The 19,980-nt window shown below is 35.1% G+C and overlaps 1 protein-coding gene across 1 annotated transcript in view; it reads right to left on the bottom strand.

The window, feature by feature from the left end:
* LOC149417041 (protein turtle homolog A-like) overlaps positions 1–19,980 on the bottom strand; it is a 1,249,058-nt gene that overhangs the window by 103,099 nt on the left and 1,125,979 nt on the right. Inside the window, exons 15-16 of the mRNA XM_089641374.1 lie at positions 12,202–12,338; positions 11,550–11,894 (exon numbers count right to left, since the gene is read on the bottom strand). Coding sequence (XP_089497500.1) covers positions 11,550–11,894; positions 12,202–12,338 — 482 coding nt within the window. The remainder of the gene's footprint in view (positions 1–11,549; positions 11,895–12,201; positions 12,339–19,980) is intronic.

Genomic DNA, 19,980 nt, shown 5'->3' with positions numbered 1-19,980 from the left:
TTGGCGTGTTAACTGACTGTGCACCAGTGCCGAAGATATCAATGACGTAAGTTCCTCTGAGCATCTTCCATTGTAATACCGGTAGAACAAGGGCAGTATTGTAATATTTTTACAGCGATTTCATAATTAACATTACTAACAAGCAGAGGTTAAATCCCAGTGTGCTGTTTGCCACGGGAGATTCGCCCTTAATAGCAGGCCAGCGTGTTGTGATAGTTACTCGTAACATTAGTAGGGGGTAATTTTAAATGTCAAAAGTGATTACATCACTCGCGGACGCGTCACGTGCGTTCCCGCGGGACGCAAATTATAATTGAAAAGTGATTTGGACGCGGAGTTGCCATCGTGGTTAATGGAGAACGCTAATTCAGTTTATCGTATGCCAAAAGTTTTCTGAATTGATGGTTATCAAGAAAACTCGCATTAGCGACAAAATAAATGAACAGGTACAATATGGCACACAGATTACAAATTTGTTTTTTTTAGGTCATTTTAATGGATTCTATAAGTACTCTCACCATTCAGAATTGAAACATCAGTTGAAATGGCTTTACTTGTGTTTGGTGACTGATATCTATCTTTCCAGGTGCTCCCCCACCTTACTCTTTCCAACCCCCTTCCCCTTTCTCCTACGTTCACCTTCACAACAGAGTATGCCATAGTCTCACTGGCTTCATACGGTTGGGAGTAGTTCGGACACTGTCTATATTTTAAACCTTAACTTGTTGTTTACGTCATTCACGAGGATACATTGTTCAATACAAGCATACTGGTTATATGGAGCGCAGAACATAAGAAAAAATCATCAAAATTTTATATTGGTACTAGCTGAAGTCCTCGGTGATTGCCAGGCTGTACACAGAGTTTTTCGAACTCAGATATATACAGTAATTTTACTTTTATTTTGAATGTTAAGTGTTCAAAAAATTACACGTAAAAATTTTAATGAAAAATTGTTAATGTATTAAATATCCCGTCAAATTATTCGATTTCCTGTTAAAAATGGGACTGGAGGCCTATAACGAATGATTTGACAAATTTCACAACAAACGAATATGTTATGAGGACGTCGGAACACGTGTTCTTCAGAATAATAATAGTTACGCATCTCGTCCATTATATTTATTCCAACAAGGGTAACTGCGTGAACACGTATATATATATATATATATATATGTATATATATATATATATATATATGTATATATATATATATATATATATATATATATATATATATATATTAAATCGCCTTATTAATTCTTCTGCGTGTATCAAAAATCTTTGGGTGGGAAATGGGGTTGGGGTGATCCAAAATCTCGTGTAGATAGTGACCTTCCTCCTGTTTTGAAGGTCAAGTGGGCAAAATTTCATCGGTCTGGCTTTATCCGTGTTTGATGGCAAGATTTGAATAGCCTGGTATTTCCCCACCTTCCTCTTACCTATCTTCTTCCCCTGTTCACTCCCTTCAGCCTCAAAACCAACTACGCCAATTGGGGATGTCACTGTATCTCTGTTTCCGTTGATACCAATTATTGGGACTAAATTAAATTGAGAACTGACAAGCTTTTCGAGATTTTCTAGCTGATTTTAGAGGTCCAAACTCCCTTTTTGCAAGCTTCCGAATAGTTCTGGAGCTTGTCCGTAGGATCGTTCGTCCCAGAATCGGGATTATGTATCATAATAATTTTTTGAAATTCCTGCCAATATCAGAGCTTGTTGCAATCTAATTTATAATTATTTACATGTCAAATAGGATTACTTCATCAGATGATATATTTTACCGACAAAATCGCGTTATTTCAACATTAACATTAACCAATACGCAACACGGACAACGGATAATCCTACGATTTAATTACCGACGTACGTATTGTTTTTCCGTTATTTAAAACATTGTTAAGTGCATTTTACACGTGGCTTTTAGCGGAGATAACTTAATAAAGCTGCTTTTTGCTAGATTTTAAATACAGAGTTTTCCAATAAGAGGTGTTATTTTGATATTTAATCGTAAAAGATCAATGGTTTCGTTGCTTGTGTGGCACGTAGCGCCGTTTTATTGAGAATAAACGTTGTCCAGGTCAATACCATCCAATTCCGGCCATAAAAAATCATTTACTATCTCTCAATAGCGCAATCCATTCACCGTAACTGTTGCTCCAGCCTCATTTTCGAAAAAGTAATGTCCAATGACTCCGCCGGATCATAAACTGCACCAAACAGTCACACGTTGAAGATAGAGAGGCTTTTCAACAATAATTCTTGGATTTTCCGAGCCCCAGATGCGACAATTTTGCTTTTTAATGAAGCCACCGAGGTGGAAATGGGCCTCATCACTCAAGATGATTTGCATTTGATTCACTCAAGTGAATTTTAATAATTTCAATGCGTTATTGAAGCGTGTATCGTTCCATTTTTATTAATGACGTAGTTTCTAATTGTCAAATGTCAAAAAATGACAGCTTTAAAGTAACATCTACCGAAAAAGCGGGCTATTCAAAATAACACCTTTTATTGGAAAACCCTTTATAATAATTACTTACATTAACTTCTCTATGCATTGCCAATATTGTTTGATTAGGTACACAGTGTTTTATGTTTTTTGGGGTTTTATTGGCTATTCAGACCATGCTCTTGCCCAAATCATTATATTTACTAAAGAATTTGTATGAAAATTTTTGTAGAAATAAAGATTCTCGGTATTAACATAATTTTAGAATGTAATGCCTAGGACTCAATAGATAAAAAATAAATAAAAACAGTACATTTTTCGATGGTAAAAACCGAAATAAACATTTCCATTCAAAGCATAATTTTTTTTTTGTTTCAATTTTTTTTTCGGTTTGACTGAGGATTGAACCATCCTATCCAGGGACTGGAGTTAACCACGCTAACAACTGAGAAAAATCCCGAATTGGTAGGATCGGCATTTATTTCGTATCTTAAGTCATCCAATTTCGGAGAAATGAGTATATGTCCAGATATATACCGTAATACATCAATCTATTTATTTTTAAATGTTTTAAATTTTTTTTGTTTGGCTGAGGATTGAATCTTCCTACACGAAGAAAATTTACTGATATGAAATGTCGTTAATTTATAAAAAAGTCTGGTAAGATTATTAATTTTCCTTCATAATAAACTATCAGAAGAAAACCAACACGTTATGAGGAAATCGGAATACGTGTTCTACAAAATAATAACATTTTCGCATCCCGTCCATTATATTTATTCGGACAAGGGCACATGCGTGAACACGTGTTCAGATATATTCTGAATGACTAATATTTTATCAGGAAATGGTCATGCATTCACATTTATAACAGTATGTTGATAAAAAAAAACGACACTGATTTTTGTCCGTGTACCCGTGAAAGTTTGTAAGGCCGACATTTGTTTCGTATACTTTAATTTCTCAGAATTTCGGAAAAATGCGTTTATGTCCACCTGTGTCCATCATATGCGTGATTGTCATCGACAACAAGTTTATCAGCCGAGTTTCATCTCGATCAGATGTCTGGAAGTGGGTTAATTTTCACTTCTTCCAAGATTTTCATTTATTCTTTCACGAAAACAAAATTGAATTTAAAATGTGCAAGAACTGTTTTGGACCACTTCAAAAGCTTATAAATTGTTATTAAGTTGTCATCCTAAAAAAATATTTAGGTATCGCACCGATCCATTATTTGGCGTCAATTAGGGAGATAGGAGAGTAATCTCTTACTTTCAAAAAATTAAATCAAATACCAAAAAACATGAAACCAAAACAAAAACAGTTCCCCTAATGTTTTAATCAATGACTTCTTTTAATCCTTTATTATTAAGTTAACCTATTGTTTTCATAAGTATGCTGAACATTCGGTAGTTAACTATATGTTCTAATCAATTGTTAATTTATCTAAACTTTGCCCGTCCTTCAATGGGAATCCCTCCTGGTTAGATAGTCAAAACATTTTGCAGATGTATTAATGTATCTATCTTGTACTAAATGATATAAGTAAATAAAAAATTGTATTTAAAAAGATTAAATAATAATTCTTCAATGGCATTTTTTCAGAAAACTAATTCAGGGTTACATTTCCAGTGACATTTCGGAAATAAATATAATGCGGTTCCGACGCACAGTTGTGTTTTCCTCTTTGACAAATTGGGGAGTATTATCACGTGACAGGTTGAATCTTCAATTAGGAAACATTATTAGAGGTCCTGAATTTCGTAATTTCGTATTTCTTTTACTGGTACCGGAGGAGATTCCAGAATTCAAAATTCTCAGTCTTCTTTAAACATCAATAATGTCTTCTAATAATATTTAAATATGAGCAATATTTGATGCAAAGTAGTTCCTTAAGCAATGATGTTGCATTTTTTATGCGAATACCGCACAATAGTCGCAACTGCTCCCAACCATCTGGAGCCAGTGAGACTATGTCATCCCCAATTGCTGTATGTTATAAGGCTGAAGGTAGTTGGGAGTGGAAGGAATTGGGGAAGATGGTGGTGGGGAAGTACCTGGCTGTTCAGATTTGGTCATCAAACGCGGTTAAAATCATTTCAAGCAACGTTTCGATTCAGAATGGCGGTCTTACACTAGGGCGATACTGAGAGTATTCTCCACTCTGGGACGTGGCGTAATTATACCGTTTATTATTAAAATGTGAAATAACACAAATTAATCAAATTAAATTATCTTGCGCACGCCGGGATTTGAACCTGCGACCTTCGGCTTGAAAGTCGAGAGTCTTACTTCTCGAGAACCAGTGCAATGGAAAACCATGTGTTTTTTCTCAAGTGATAGTAATTACAAAGTATTAGCTATGAATTTAATGATGCCTTTCCAATACATACATTGCCAATTTTCTTTACAACATAATAATGTTTTTGTTATCAAAATAGAAAGACGATCGACCTATCGAATGAAGAACATTCAACAACAACAACAACAAACAAAAGAAATACACATTTCAAACATAAAATGATTAATTAATTAATTAGAGTGAAATAATTATTCGATTTAAGGTAGCTCCCTATTTTATCGCTTGTCTGAATTATTTTTCAAACAATCTATTCCAATTATGAAAATGACACTTAAGTAGAAAGCAAAAATGAGTCGCAGAGACAACCAAAATTAAAACGTTTGATTATTTCAAATGTAATTTACGCCATTTTTAGTCGTGTAATTTTAGCACGAACCACCTACTCTTTTATATGGCAATACTAAATTTTTTTGGCTGGCAGCAGTGTCTATGAAATATTTTGTAGGTATGAACTTCGATATTATGAATATAATCCAACTCTTGATATGAATATAGTCGCCGTCGGCGGCGCCGCATACTAATTGACATATCGCGTAAGTGACTTAATAAACGAAACTAGCAGTTAAAAACCCGCTCCGCGGGTTTTTGCTGCTAGGCCCTGCGGGCGGCACTTGGTTGGGCTTCGCCCAGTTTATGTGATACTAACAGTTACATTTAATAGGTAGATATTAGATCATTGGGTAGATATATAATAGAAAGACATTCTGCAACATTAAACACCCCTCACCCCAACATAAATCTCGTCAATGAGAAAAATGTTTCCTCTTCCATACCACCGAAATGATTTAATTTTTAAATCGAAATTAAATTGCAAAATATTTATATGTAATTCGAAAATAAAAAAATTTCAACATATTACAATATTACATATAACTTTGGTAAAATAATATACTCTTACCAAAAGACTGTCAAAGTAATTACATTTTTTTTAAATATATTAAGAATTATTTTATTGGGATAAGTCCTAAAAATCTACATATTTGGGTGAAATAATATTACGCTCTTACCTAACGATTGTCAAAGTAAATACACCAAAACTCTCTTAATTCGCGAAAACCTTACAGGTGGGATAAATTGAGTCATTTTCATTTCAAGGGACACAAAAAACAAAACTTTTTAAGCAAGTACAATTTATTATACTTTTATTTTTTACAATCTACAACACAATATTATACACTTTCATTAGGAAAAAATCTCTTTATAAACAATATTATCCGTGTACCAATCAGTCAGAATTTGTATAAATAACGATGACTGCGCTCAAACTGTCCATAAGAAAATACTGGTTCAGGAAGTAACAGTCCACCCCGTTCAAAAGTTTGTCCTTGAGATATATTTAATTTAATTTGACTGGAAAGTGTTTCCTGCACATATTGAATTATATTGTAACATCCGACAAAGTGTTTTAAATTCTAGGAATGAAATGTACTGTACCTTTTCTGTTCCCTGTAATGATTTTGGCTTGAATTAAGTTACAGCTGAAATTTTTATAGCACCGCTTTTGTGAGATATCACCTCAGGGGCGCTTTCCGTTAAAGTACATCCTCATTGATTGCATAAACATGACTATTTTTAGGGCACAATATGGTACGTTGACTCAACCCTAAGGCATCAGCAGTTGTATGTGTCTCACCGTATATATATAGTGAATCTTGACAAATATTTACATTGGTAATAAGCACAGATGACTCTAATGTTCCTTCTACAAAAGGAAGTTTGCCATCTTCCAAGTCCAAAAGCCATTTAGAAAATATATTTTCACTTTCTAAAGCTCTGACATTTGTTTTTAATTGAAAAGTTTTGAAATGGTACCAAAGTGTGCTGCTTTTATGCAAGCGGCAATTAATTGTCCTCGTGAAGCACGTCGACACACTGGAAGGATCTGACGAAAGTCTCCGCCCAAAACAATAACTTTGTTACCAAAGACAGAATCACTTCCTATGATATCACGTATAGTACGCTCAATTACTTCTAAAGCTACACCTGTCATCGGTGCTTCATCCCATATTATAATATCTGCTTCCGTTATAATTTTCCGATTCTATGATGTGACCTTACATGTTGTATTGTCCTGTAAATTGAGGGGTAAATTAAAAGCAGTATGACACGTTACCCCACCTGGAAGCAAGAGTGCTGCAATGCCTGTCCAAGCGACTGATAAAACTCTTTTACCTTTTCGTCTTAGAGTGTGAATTAAAGTTTAGTAAAGGTATGTTTTCCCTGTTTCGCCTGGGCCATCAATGAAGAAAAATTTATTGTCATCATTTTCATGTGAAAAAAACTTATTCAAAATAGAATTATATGCTTGAAGTTGTACGTCATTGAGTTTGGCAGCCATCAATTCACCTAAAGTGTTTTCAGAAATTACATTAAAATCAGATACTTGTCCAAAACTGCAACTTTCATCAGGTTCAGGTAAGCCCTGCATTCTGCAAGATGAATTCTCCTTCATGAGAATATCCTGTATGTTTAAAAGACAAAGATTAATAGCTGTTTCTTCAGCAACACCATGATGAAAAAAATCTTCAGCCGAAGATCGAAGGGATACATTGTATTAAAATTAAAACAAATAGATGTCTAAGAATTTTAGGCGTCAAATACAATGAAGCCTCCGTCATACTGCGACCATTCTCGTATGTCATCAATGAGCTTCAGTTCACGCGCCGCATCATGAAAAGTAGCTACATAGTAAATTGCCATCAACAGTTCGCAAAGATTCAAAGGATGTAGCTCCAGCCACCTTTATAAGAATCAGCCGTAAATGATACAGTTCTATATTTCTAGGAGAAATTGAAGGTATTCATCCAATGATGTTTCCGCCTCCCCGCTGTCGCCTCGTCCACTTTTTACCAACTGTAAAGACATAGTTATTTGGTACATCTTGATAGAGAATAGAGAGTCCCTCAATATCTTGAAGATTAAATTGAAACCACGCTGTTAAAGAGGTGTTCCTTGTAGATGCTTCCCTGAGAGCCTGTTCCTCCCGCCCAGAGGGGAGGGAGGAACAGGTTTATTTTGTAGAGACAAAATAAACAGATTGGCTGTCGGGTAAATATAAAGCCAGAAGTAAAATTGAGTGAGATTGATCATGTATAGATAAATAAATACTATCCAAAGAGGAACAAATTTTAACATTAATATGAGCATCATATTTTTTGCTAAGGAATGCATTATATGGAACAACAAATCGATTGTCGATACGTATATCCCGAATAACGTGATTTTCAGAAAAATTATCATGTCTCCTGTAATCTGGGTAGCCTGCGGAATTATTATCAGTAGCATCTTTAAATGATTTGGGGAATTTTTATAAGCACTTACCGTCTACCATGCAGACTGACCTTGGATTAAGTACGCCACATGGTCCATGAATGTTATTTTTTTAAATAATACGGTACTAAGCCGAATTCTTCGGATGGGGTAGTTTTGCAGATACGGCATTATCAATATCAGAAGCTGTATACAACTTATCTTCGCTGCAAAGTGTAAACACACCATGTAGATGAGGTAGTCCTCTTTTTTGCTGTTCAATTGTATACACCCAACAAATTACCTTTCCAAAAACATGTTTCTCAGTCATATCATGAATAAATTCCTTGACTTTTAGATGGAAAACCTTGGCTACTATATCAGGCCTGTCCGCGGCCGATTGATAATGTTCCAATTCGGTTGTTATTTCTGGCCATTTGGGATTGCATGTAAAAGTTATGACGACGACAGGACGACCAAATTTACGTACCATAGCCATTGAAACTTGATAAAGTTTATTCACATGGCGTGGTCCACCAGTAAATGAAGATGGAAGAATGACTGTATTACCTGCACATACTCCTCTATCAGTGGCTAAATTTCTTACATGGTTTTGCAAACCTTGATAGCATTCCACTCTGAGGTGTCGTTGGTTTTTCCTAATGTAATCTAGGCGACCAGATTCATAAATAATGATAATAGATAAATAATGTAAGCATGAATTAAATACTGTTGAAAAAGTTTACCCGCATAATGGATTGGATTAAATATGTTTCTTCGCACTGCTAATTTACTTCCATAAAACTACATAGCAGTTACAGTATGACATTGAGCAGTACAGAAATCAGCATGATACTTAAAGCCGGGGGTCCAACCACATTCACCTGATGGAAATAGTAGTGGGAAAACCATAGGATCTAAATGCTTTGATAAAGTTGCCATCCTTTGAAGTCCTTAACATTTTTAGGTTAAACAGCGATATCTATACCCGATGGCAAATTCCCGTCTGTCTGCTACGTATACCATAGCGATATCGTGAGAACTGGTTGGAGCATTTTACCTCTGATGAACGTGTAAATAATAGACGTATATCTCTCACCTGCCCACCCTCAGCCGCAATGCGTATTTCTTCTTCCTCGACAGATTCTTTTAGTTTCTTATACTTATGAGAGCTTATTTGGCGTATTTCACTATCAATTATTTGCATTATATTTTTATTGCAATCGGCATTAGATGGATGACTCATACGCACTCTAACAGCCTCACCAGGATCGTATAGATAAAGCTGAGCATAGGAAGGTATTTCACCTGCAACTTGTATACTTCTGGAAGTGAGATGATAAACCTAACCAGAAATTTTTAAACAATATGGACCATTACCTGGGATATTAGCTATTTGCGCTCCAAATGAGGCAAATCTATTAGCACTCTTGTATTGACAAATAAAATTCCTAAAGTTTTTAGATTGACTACAATCTCCTTTCAATAATTCGGTGCTGAATAATAAGCTAAAATTTGTGGTATTATTTTTCCAGTATGACAGCAAGAATGTAACAGTTTACCTTTTTATATGACACTCTTTTGATATGACGCCGAAATAATTCTGTTCTAGAAGCACATAATTAGGATTATTGAGCACACTTCAAGAATACACTACTATCGCTTTGCTTGGTAAATTTCCCTCTCATTCGAACATTCCGAAATTCGACCAATTCTGGTAAAATATTGTCCACATTCCTTTTAGCCATAGTAATTAAATTGAAATAATAATCTGAAAACAAAATATTTCTTTTTAGCGATTCACAGGTAGTTTGTAAACAAATTTCTTGGTTATCACGTCAATAATTCTATAATTATCACATTTGACACATATCAAACATTGACAGCGCATGGTGGCGCATGGGGTCGGTGTTGTAATATCAAAAAATAATTAATTACGTATTTAAGTATCGAGTGGAACTGGTTATTTTAGCAGCCGGCTTTTTAATGGTGGATTTAAATATATTATATTTATAATTATATATTTGTATATATATATCTAACTTTAAAAAATTACACTGACATTGTACATTGCTTGACACTAACTGGCTATAAAAGTTTTTTGCATTGATTGGAAATCGATATACGCTGGCAGCACTGAACAATGTGTCTTTCGCGTGAATAATGATAAACGTCAAATTTCAATACGTAATTGTGGATAATTTTTACTGTAATGTAATTAATCCAATGGATTGTGAACTTTCTAAAACATATTTTCTTCGATATTATCCAAAAATTATATGAGCATCGTGTCTTAATATTCAAATCGTGTCATAATTTTCAAATCGTGTTAATTTTCAAGTTAGCGGAATTTAACCGAAACAGACAATTTAAATTTGACCAATCAGAGGGCCTACACCGTCCAGACGTTGGAGTATTAATACTATCAGATTAAAATTAAAAGTGCGTATTTTTCCGTCTCCCCCGACATAATAAATCATGTTTTGAATTAATAAAGTTAAATCCATTTATTTGAAAGTGAAATATTGCGTATTTACCGTGAAGCGGAATTCGTAACCTTTACCATAAATTGATAGATTTCTTTTAAAAAAATATAGTAAAGAGCAATGTATTGTCACGATGTCGGAATACGTGTTCATAAAAATCCTAACATTTTCGCATTTCTTAATTATATATTATCAAGACAAACGGAAGTGCAAGAACAAGTGTTCCGATATATTAGGACTTTACTAAAAGTTTATTGGGAAACGGCCTGCAATTCCGTTTTTAATCGGATTTCCAATAATTTGAAGATATTCTTAATAAAATAGCAATACTCATTTTCTCTCTGTGTATGCCATAGAAAGAAACTCAAATCAAGCAGAATGAGATTAGGTTCTCAACAATATACAAGCTGGGAAATGTGAGAGAATTAATTTAATTTAATAATCTGATAGAGAATTTGTTGAAAACAAGTAATGAAGCGATATACACCTAAAGAACGCAGAATTATTGTTACTGCTTATTTGACCAATTTCCGGTCTGTTGTTTTTACGAAGATAGGGAAAAAGTGATGTCATAATGTGAATGTGCCATAATTTTTACAAATGGTGTCAAATGTCATTGTAATTTGACATTTATATTGTAAACAGATGGGGAATTAGTTAACAGTAATATTATGTATATATATATTGTTACATTAGCGCCTGATAACGTAACTTATAGTTATATGTTGTTACATTAGCATTCAAGCCAAGTAATATGCTATGGGTGAGTACACAAGCTGAGCTTGTACTCCAATCTCCAGGGTGTGGATTATATATAGTCAATTTCCCCAAATGAAACAAGTCTCTTGGTATGAGTGTTTATTTTACAGGTAATACAGGTTATCAAACAGTTCTACAAAAGGTACATAGCTGTTTAAGGCCTAACGTGATACTTAGGCAATCTATTGACTCTAAGGGCTCTGATTGGCAAAGGTATAATAATAGCTCACGTGTAGATTACGGCGGATGCGGTGAGACGGTCGGCAGGGGCCATAGGCAGGGGCCTAGGCAGGGTGCAGGACGGAAGCCGAAGGGTTGCCACGTGGGCACGCCACGCTGGACGACAAAGGACGCCAGAGCGGCGGCTGGAGGCGCAGAGACGATGGAGCAGGGCGGGGGCACTGATTGGAGGGCCAAGGGGCTCCACACAAACAGGCTGGAGCGGCAGACGCCCAGGACTGAGGCAGGGGTCTATGAGTTCACTGTTCTCAGCCTGGCGTGGACGGTAGGAAGGGCGGCCGGCATCAACAGGCGAGGAAGAGCTGGAGCACGGGTCGGTTCGCCAAAGGGGTACTTCACGACCCGGCTGTGGTGAGCAGAGGTGTCTGGGCCGTAGACAGCATGTGGCCCGGACGGAGGAGACATGACCCAATTATATAATGTTACGTGCTGGTGGGCCTCAGGCAGAGGGAGACATGACACAGCTCTACAACGTATGGGGCTGGTGGCCAGCGGCCGATGGAGACAGGACACAGCTCTATAATGTAATGGTGCTGGTGATTCGGGGGATCCCTTTGAAGTGGAGAACTGGTACTCGAGAGGCGACACGCAAGGTGAAACAATTCCGCCGGTCCATTTTTACGGCGTCACAGATTTGAGCGGCAAAAGTTAACTCGGAACCAACACAGCATGTTGCAATCCACGCGCTTCCCAGGGAACTGACGCGTGGGTAGCTGGCCGCGAGTACTTGACCTGCGTTGGTCGCTCGCGGGGGGGGGCTTGTCCCACTCTTTGGCGCGTGCCCCATGCCCTTATAAGGACACGTTTTGCATCTTAGCCATATGATTGGTTGTAGGTACTTATAGGCCTACGTGACCAATATCAGGTCGGAGACATCGCGGATGTACGTGTATGTATTGGTGTTCACCCGATTGTAGACATGCCGAGATGCGTATATACTAGTGTGTTTACACGCTCTGGGTGTATGATCGAATTCCGGCAACGCGTGAGCATATACTTAACTTTGCAGTTAGCTCTTGCAAGCTTTGTGCAAACATAACACTATATATATATAGAATATTAATCTAAAAACATGAAAACGTGGATACCAAATTGAAAAAGTAATAACAGCTAGATTCATTGATATTTTGTAAACAATGATTAATGGTTTCAGGATTTCTATCCAATACTGTGAATTGTATGTAAATAATCAACAAACCGCCAGTAATTTTGCATGGATAAATAGCATGCATTCATGAAAAAAGGCAAATACAAAATGGATGGGCAGAAATAATTGTCCGTAATGCGTTGGTGTTCGTGGTTTTGTTATGTTGACACGTCTGAATTAAATCCAATAATATAACATAATGTGATAGAAATAGGAAATATATAATTATATGAAATAAGTTTTTAGTCTATTTTATGTCTATATGCGTAGATGCTACTATAAGTGCAATGTTGTCGATAACGAGTCCATTATCTGCCTAGTTTCAACACTATCGTATGTCGGGAAGTTGGTTAGTTTCCTCTACCAAGATTCCATTTCTTTATTTTTTTCATTTATTTATTCATTAATTCCCTGTCGCCTCAGTAACCATTAATTGAATAACAAACATCTCTGCCATAGGTCACCCAAAGTATTTTGCTTCGTTTGGTAACTTAACAGGGGTGCCCGGATTCACGGGAAGGATTGGATTCACGCGTCTGTCACTCTGGACACACTGACACCCGGATTTCTACCCATACCTTATTATTTTTCATTCCAGAAATTCCTCTCCCTCCTTTCCTTAGAAGTACCCTTCATATATCATCTCCAAATATGACATAGGCCCCGAGTGAAATTATTATCCAAAGGCCTCTTACATGGAGCTACAAAATGTTAAAAAAATCACGAAGAAACTCTTTGTTTCAAACAAATTCTTGTTGTGACTTGTATAGGTAATGAATTCAAATATACTTAACATATCTGCAACATAAAAACAGTTTTAGGAAAATTTCCAGGGCGCGCAAAGGCATTTTATTTACGAACGCCCCTACCAGGCAGCAGGGATAGCGGGGGTGGCAGGACTAGCAGGGTTGGTTGCGATTGTCGACCCCTATATTCATATGGAATTTGTATTCCGTTTCCAGACAAACAACGCAACGGTGAAATTGCAATGTAAACTGCACCCCCGTTCGGCCGGGACTCTCGCCGTGCCTGTATTTTGTTCATTTTCGAATAATTCCCATTTTGCAGTCACTGCGGAAAAGTGGCCGCAATTATTTTCTGCTAATCTGCGGAATTTTATAATGAGTTTTATGAATTCGTAATGGGAACCTCGGCTGTTTTGCTTTGATACTATAAAACGGTTATTACATCGATGCGTATAATTAACTGTTTTTGCATGTATATGCAATTATTATACTATTTTATTTTAATATGTAAAGGAATCAAATAGTTATTTATGAGATTATTTTATTTCAAAATCAAAATAATATATGGTTATTAATAACCAATAAAGTTCTATTGATTATCTTAATATACAAACAATAAATTATACATAGGTACTCAACAATATTTGGTCGATGCAAATACTAAAATGTAAACAAAAACATCATAAATAAACAATAATTGCACATCTCCGATCAAGATAATTTATTTATATGTATATATCAATACATAGATTTTTATGTATGATGTAAAGCTTTGAATATCTATAATTATCAACGTACGTAATGCAGTGTGGTCACCCTAAGATATTAAATAATTTTTCTAAAATAAAAAGTTTTTGATGATTTTTTGAATGGTCAATTAATTTCTCGCATCGCTGAAACAATATCTATAACCGACACGACACGATACGATTGTACCACCTCAACCAGGAGCACTCTTTTCCCGGTAAGACCGGTACGCCAGGGGCACTGATTAGTTAGGGATACGTGCTCTGAAGGTTGGAAGGACTAATAATTGAATATTAGCATTTATGATGGGTAGGAATAAAATAATTGATTAGCATTGGTTTTTCTAGCTTCAAGTTTCTGAAATTTTCTTGCTTCTCTTGTTCTCTTTTTGCTAATTCTTGGATATTTCATGACTGTTTTAGTCTCTTCTTTCATATTCTTGCTCCTCCTTGAAGAAGATTGCTTGTTTTTGCCTCGTCTTGCTTCTACTTGTTTCTTATTACTAACTTTTCCTTGCCTCTTCTTGCTCTGTAAATCAACTCTAATAGCCATTTTCACTTTCTAAGAAAAGTCAAAAAACATCTTCAAGCCAGTCAAAAAATATTCATATTCATAGCGCGCGGTCGAGTTAATATTTCCATATTAGAATACTGCTCAGTGATAAAAATAACTAAGAGAAAAGGGATGCGCGCAAAAGATATTAATGGCGAATTGAAACAAGTCTACGGAAAGTCTTCTCTGTCTTATGCAATAGTTAAAAGACAGGTTCGATTGTATAAACAAGGAAGACAGTCTATTAAAGATGATGGCAACTCCGGAACACAAAATCGGTGGTGAGGGGAAATTTAAGTAAAAAGTGAATGAATTCATGCTCGCAGATCGGAGAGTTTGTATTCAGCAGATCCTCCATAACCATTTAACCGGGTTCATGTGTGAGGTTTTTCCAGGTCTTGGTGGTGAATATGTCTGCTTAAAAATTGCGTAGCAGGCTGTTTTAGGAGAGGCTGGTTAAAGAAGACCCTTTGAACTCTCCGGCCGATCTGTGTCACTCCTGGACACACTGACCCCCAGATTCCTACCCACCCCTAATACCCGTTTCCTTTCGGAACCTTCCTCCATCAGTCCCTTAAAATCTCTCGATGCAATTTATTTTACTTAAGGCCTCCTATATGAAGCTAATGAAAAATAAAAATACATCAGAAAATCTCCGCGGTTTGAGTGCCTGTATGAAGGTCTTTGGTTGACAGCGGTGAACTGAAACATCTCGGGCTGAATAAAATTAAGGGAGTGTGGATGATATCTGCCATTGAGATGTGGATCAACCAATGTGACAGGGAGTTGATAATCATCTATGCAGTGGGTAGGAGAGTAGGAGTAAAGGTGACACGAAGGTCACGGTTGGGTTACATTTCTAAAGAAAAACTTAATTTTTTTTGACCAGTTTAAAGATGTAACATTAATGTGAGAAATGCATTGACATTCAAAGATAAAATTGAAAAAAAAACAACAACATATATTTGCTATCGGTTGATTGACGTTTATCTCCCCTATGCCCTTTTCAGATTAAGCACCTCTAGTAGTTACTATTATTATAGTATAAAATAAGTAAAACCATGAATCTAATATAAGGATCAATTACGTGCCAAAAATATTTATTTAGATAATCCCTCAAGAGGTGCTTTTCTTATTATAACCCATCGGAGTACTTTAAATTATTAATAAGGAACCTCATTTCAGCTTTGTCATTAAATATTAATATGTTTCTCACTACCAATTACATCATCCAACATGTACGTTTCATAATGTTGAAAACACGAAGAGGCCGGAGGCCTGCTGCTTTCATTTGAAAGAACGCTATCTTAGTTTCACATAAAATGATAAATTGTACACTTTATACTAAAAATAGAAAATTTACATAAAAATTAAAAAAATACACAAAAACTGATATTAAACAAACATAGGACGAAAAATATGGTCGAGATTGAAGACAAAATATAAAAATTTCTCCCCCTGAACTAATAGCTAAAATATAATAAAAAAAGAGTTTTCAAATCCAGTTTTATCAGCAATTGGAAAATGAAAAAGCAAAATTTTTATTCGGTCTATATACATAGCACAGATAAGAAAAAAATCTGAAATATTTGTATTTCCCATGGAATTAAAGAGTTAATACATTAGTCACATACTTTGAGAGTTCCAACTTGTCGAAATAAATGGTTAATAGTCATGGTAAGATAAAAGATAGATTTGGAGTATGTTACTGCACTTTACAATCAAACACTTGTAAATTGCTGTTAGGTCTCACGAGAAGAGATTTGATTTTTATATTTTTTGTAGGCAATCAATTTTCATGTAAATTTTTATATTAGAGTAAGAAAAACGGAAATATTTATTATTAATGATTCAGTATATTGTTGTAAACCACTATTTTTAACAACGTTACACCACCTTTTCTAGCAGTTATATGAGAACCTTTCCAGGAGAGCAGATGCTGTAAACAGGTTTAATAGAGGCTGAAACTAGTTGATGGTCAGGAGGGAATCCATAACCTACCAAAAGTGGGGAAGTTTGCTTGATATTGCCTATTTCTGTCACCTTCGTCCTGTAAGCGATGAGTTTTCCCCTGACGGTCTTTACAAATTATTGATTTTACCCCGTTATATGATAACCGAATTTAAATCGGCTGAACCTCAGTATATTATGTACAAACATTTCATTACACTTAATAAATACTTGATGGAATATATTATTTCACAAAAATTACTACTTTAATACAATTCAAATAACGAATTTAATTATATTATGGAAATAATGCATAAATAAACTAATCAATGAACTAATAGATGTTGCTGATATTTTTGATTTGAATTTTGACACATTTAAATCTAAAGTAATTATAAATAACGAGTAATCATAATTTCTGCATATGCTTACATGACCACGACCATGAAAACAAATATTTTCAAATGAATTTTCCACATTTTGAGAATTTGCAAGTCATAAAAACTGGTAACATCACCCAGTGACGACCATCAATCGAAAAACGTAAAAACTTTTTTGCTTCTCTCAATTATTGATCCGTCTCTATTGAAAGGTGAGATTCCAGAATTTTGATGAATGTCTTTCCTTCTTTGTTCCAAAATAAATTCGCTGATTTGAAAAACAATGAGGGACCCTCTCAGCTTTTTGTCGCTGTTCTCTTTCAAAGAAGGACCAAGTGCGCTTTGAATAATGCAGACAATGTATGTCCTGCCCAAAGCCTATATAACATGCTTACATCATCATGCTTTACTCTAGGTACCAAGATCTATAATATTTACGCCGCTGAACTTGAAATAAGGCAGTTTATTTTTTAATTACTTCACCTTCAAACTTACGCTAATTTTATTTTCGAGTCTCTTGTTTGGTTCACGATGCACAGGTGATGTACAGACGATGCACAGGTGATACACCGCACTTTGTAACATTCGGAATCCGGCAAAATCACGTACTTTTTGTGAAAATGGCCACAAAGTTGAAACTCTCGCTTAGCACTAGCTGCCTTTTTGACTAATACAAAGCCACATCGCCAAAATACATGGTTTATTTTATTTTAAAATAATCGATTATAGAAAAAGGGGAAGATGTGTTTAATTCGCAGTATTTAATTAAAGTATTAATAAAATATCTATAAAATATGATAGTAATATTTGCAAACGTCTACAGGCTATTGCTTAGCGAATTTACAACATTAAGTATTTAATGCCTGGTAAGTACGTAAAAAATAATCTATTCGTCACTAACGGAATCTACTTTCAGATATGGAAAAATGTGTCGGGGAAACTTGTGCAAAGCAAATATATGTTACATTCAAACTATCTTAAATTGGTTTAAAATTGTATGCCAAAACCTATTGTGGGATTCCATTTATAAAGGAAAAGTAGATCACAACCACAACGCAAGATTTAGTCAAAATGACGGTAGGTATGTCCATTCCAAAAATTACCGATAAATACGGCTAACGAACATTTGCTTATCTTGTACCTTGGATGTAATGAATGTATTTTTTTAAATAGATCAAGATTTTTAATATTGACTATATGCATGAAATTGTATAAATACGTCTATGATTGTGCTTAAGCTTATTGTGTGCCGTTGAGTGTGTGCATGCTTATGATGTATGTATTTTGAGTTATACATATTTAATGCATTTGTATTGAAAGGTATTGTAGTTATTTGAAATGTTATTCTTCTTTATTCACTTTATCTAGTTACTATATTATTGGTGCTTTATTTATATAACTAATATCGTGAAATTGACCTGCTGACAAAACTGCTTTGGCAGTTTAGTGGGTGCTTGTTATGAAGAATAAAAAAAAATGCGAAGAATTTTTCAAACCAAAAACTCATGATTTTGAATTACATCGCATCACCTTGAGTCATAAGGTATTTCGCTTTGTTGCGAAGGTGGTCTATTGCATTTAATTAACTGAATCGTGTAATGTCATGGAACACCCCACGCTATATCTTTATTTCACTTGCAAGTCAATCCTGACATTTTCATATGATTTTTGTTTTATGCAACCCTTTCACAGCCAAGTTCTCAAATCTATATAAATAAAAATGTAAATTTTCATCATCCCTGTGAGGGTGAGAAATATGGAGAAATATAGATCCACAAAGAATGCAAGGCTGATGTAAGCGTAATGAGTTGGTTTATTTATGGTAATGAGTAAGTTTACGAAAGGAAAGGTAATGTGGTTTGGGCATGTAGACCGAATGAGCGAAGAAAGGAGTGAAAGAAGAACATATGACGCAAATGCGAATGGTAGCCGAAATCGGGGATCAAGTGAATCAGATACTTGAGTCGAGCAATGTCAAGAGTCAGAATAATAGAATAGTATGTATGAGACGATGTATGAATGTGAATGAGGGAAGAAGTGTGTGCCAAGACAGAGTTGTTTGGCGGTTCGTCCTTCTTCGTTCTATGACTACCCCTGCGGGGAATCGGCGTGATGGTTAGTTCAGTTTTCAGTTCAGTTTCGGTGCCGGCAACCCGGGCGTTTATTCAAGGTTGGTTTTGTACAGATTTTTTTTTTCATTACCCTCCTCACTAGACATAGTCTGTTCTGAGGCTGGTAATTAACATTTTATATATAAACTGAATGTTTAGTAAAAAATATTTAAAAATAATAAGAAAAAATAGAAGTAAAAAAATGAGTAATATGAAAATAGAAAAATAAGTGTAGTACTATATGTGTTGGAGAATTATGTATAAAAATATGAAATGAGTATTTCGTATTATAATAAATTGTAAAATTTTGTAATTTTGTTAGAATTTGTGTGCAGTATGGTTTGTAAAATGCATTAGATGTTTAGAATATTTCTAATATCTGTTCTTTGTTTTATCATCAACCAGTTTACAAATCTTTTGAACACCCAATTCAAATTATTTGGTAAGACGTAAGTTTTAGTTTAGGTTAGGAACATGTTGAATATGTGAGGAGCCAGGTCAGATTCATGTCTTTTAGCGATATTTGATTTGATATACGGTACTTGTAATTGTTTGTGTGTAATTGCTCTCGTGTTTTGCGAGTGATTTATGTGATGTGGTAATTTTTTTATGCAGTTTTTGTAGATGATCTTCTTTATGAATAATTTATCAATGTCTTATAAGTTATTTTCAATCTTTAGCTGTTCTGTTGGATGTTGATAAGGCTTTCTGAACATAATTCGAATTATTGATTTATGGTTAATTTTAAGGAATTTGAGATGAGTGTCTGCTGCTACTCCCCATACTGAAATACCATACA

Source organism: Hesperophylax consimilis, chromosome 16 (genome assembly GCF_061612785.1).
Source record: "Hesperophylax consimilis isolate HC1 chromosome 16, BYU_Hcon_1.0, whole genome shotgun sequence".
Taxonomy (NCBI): domain Eukaryota; kingdom Metazoa; phylum Arthropoda; class Insecta; order Trichoptera; family Limnephilidae; genus Hesperophylax; species Hesperophylax consimilis.
This window is presented reverse-complemented; position numbering and strand designations above follow the sequence as displayed.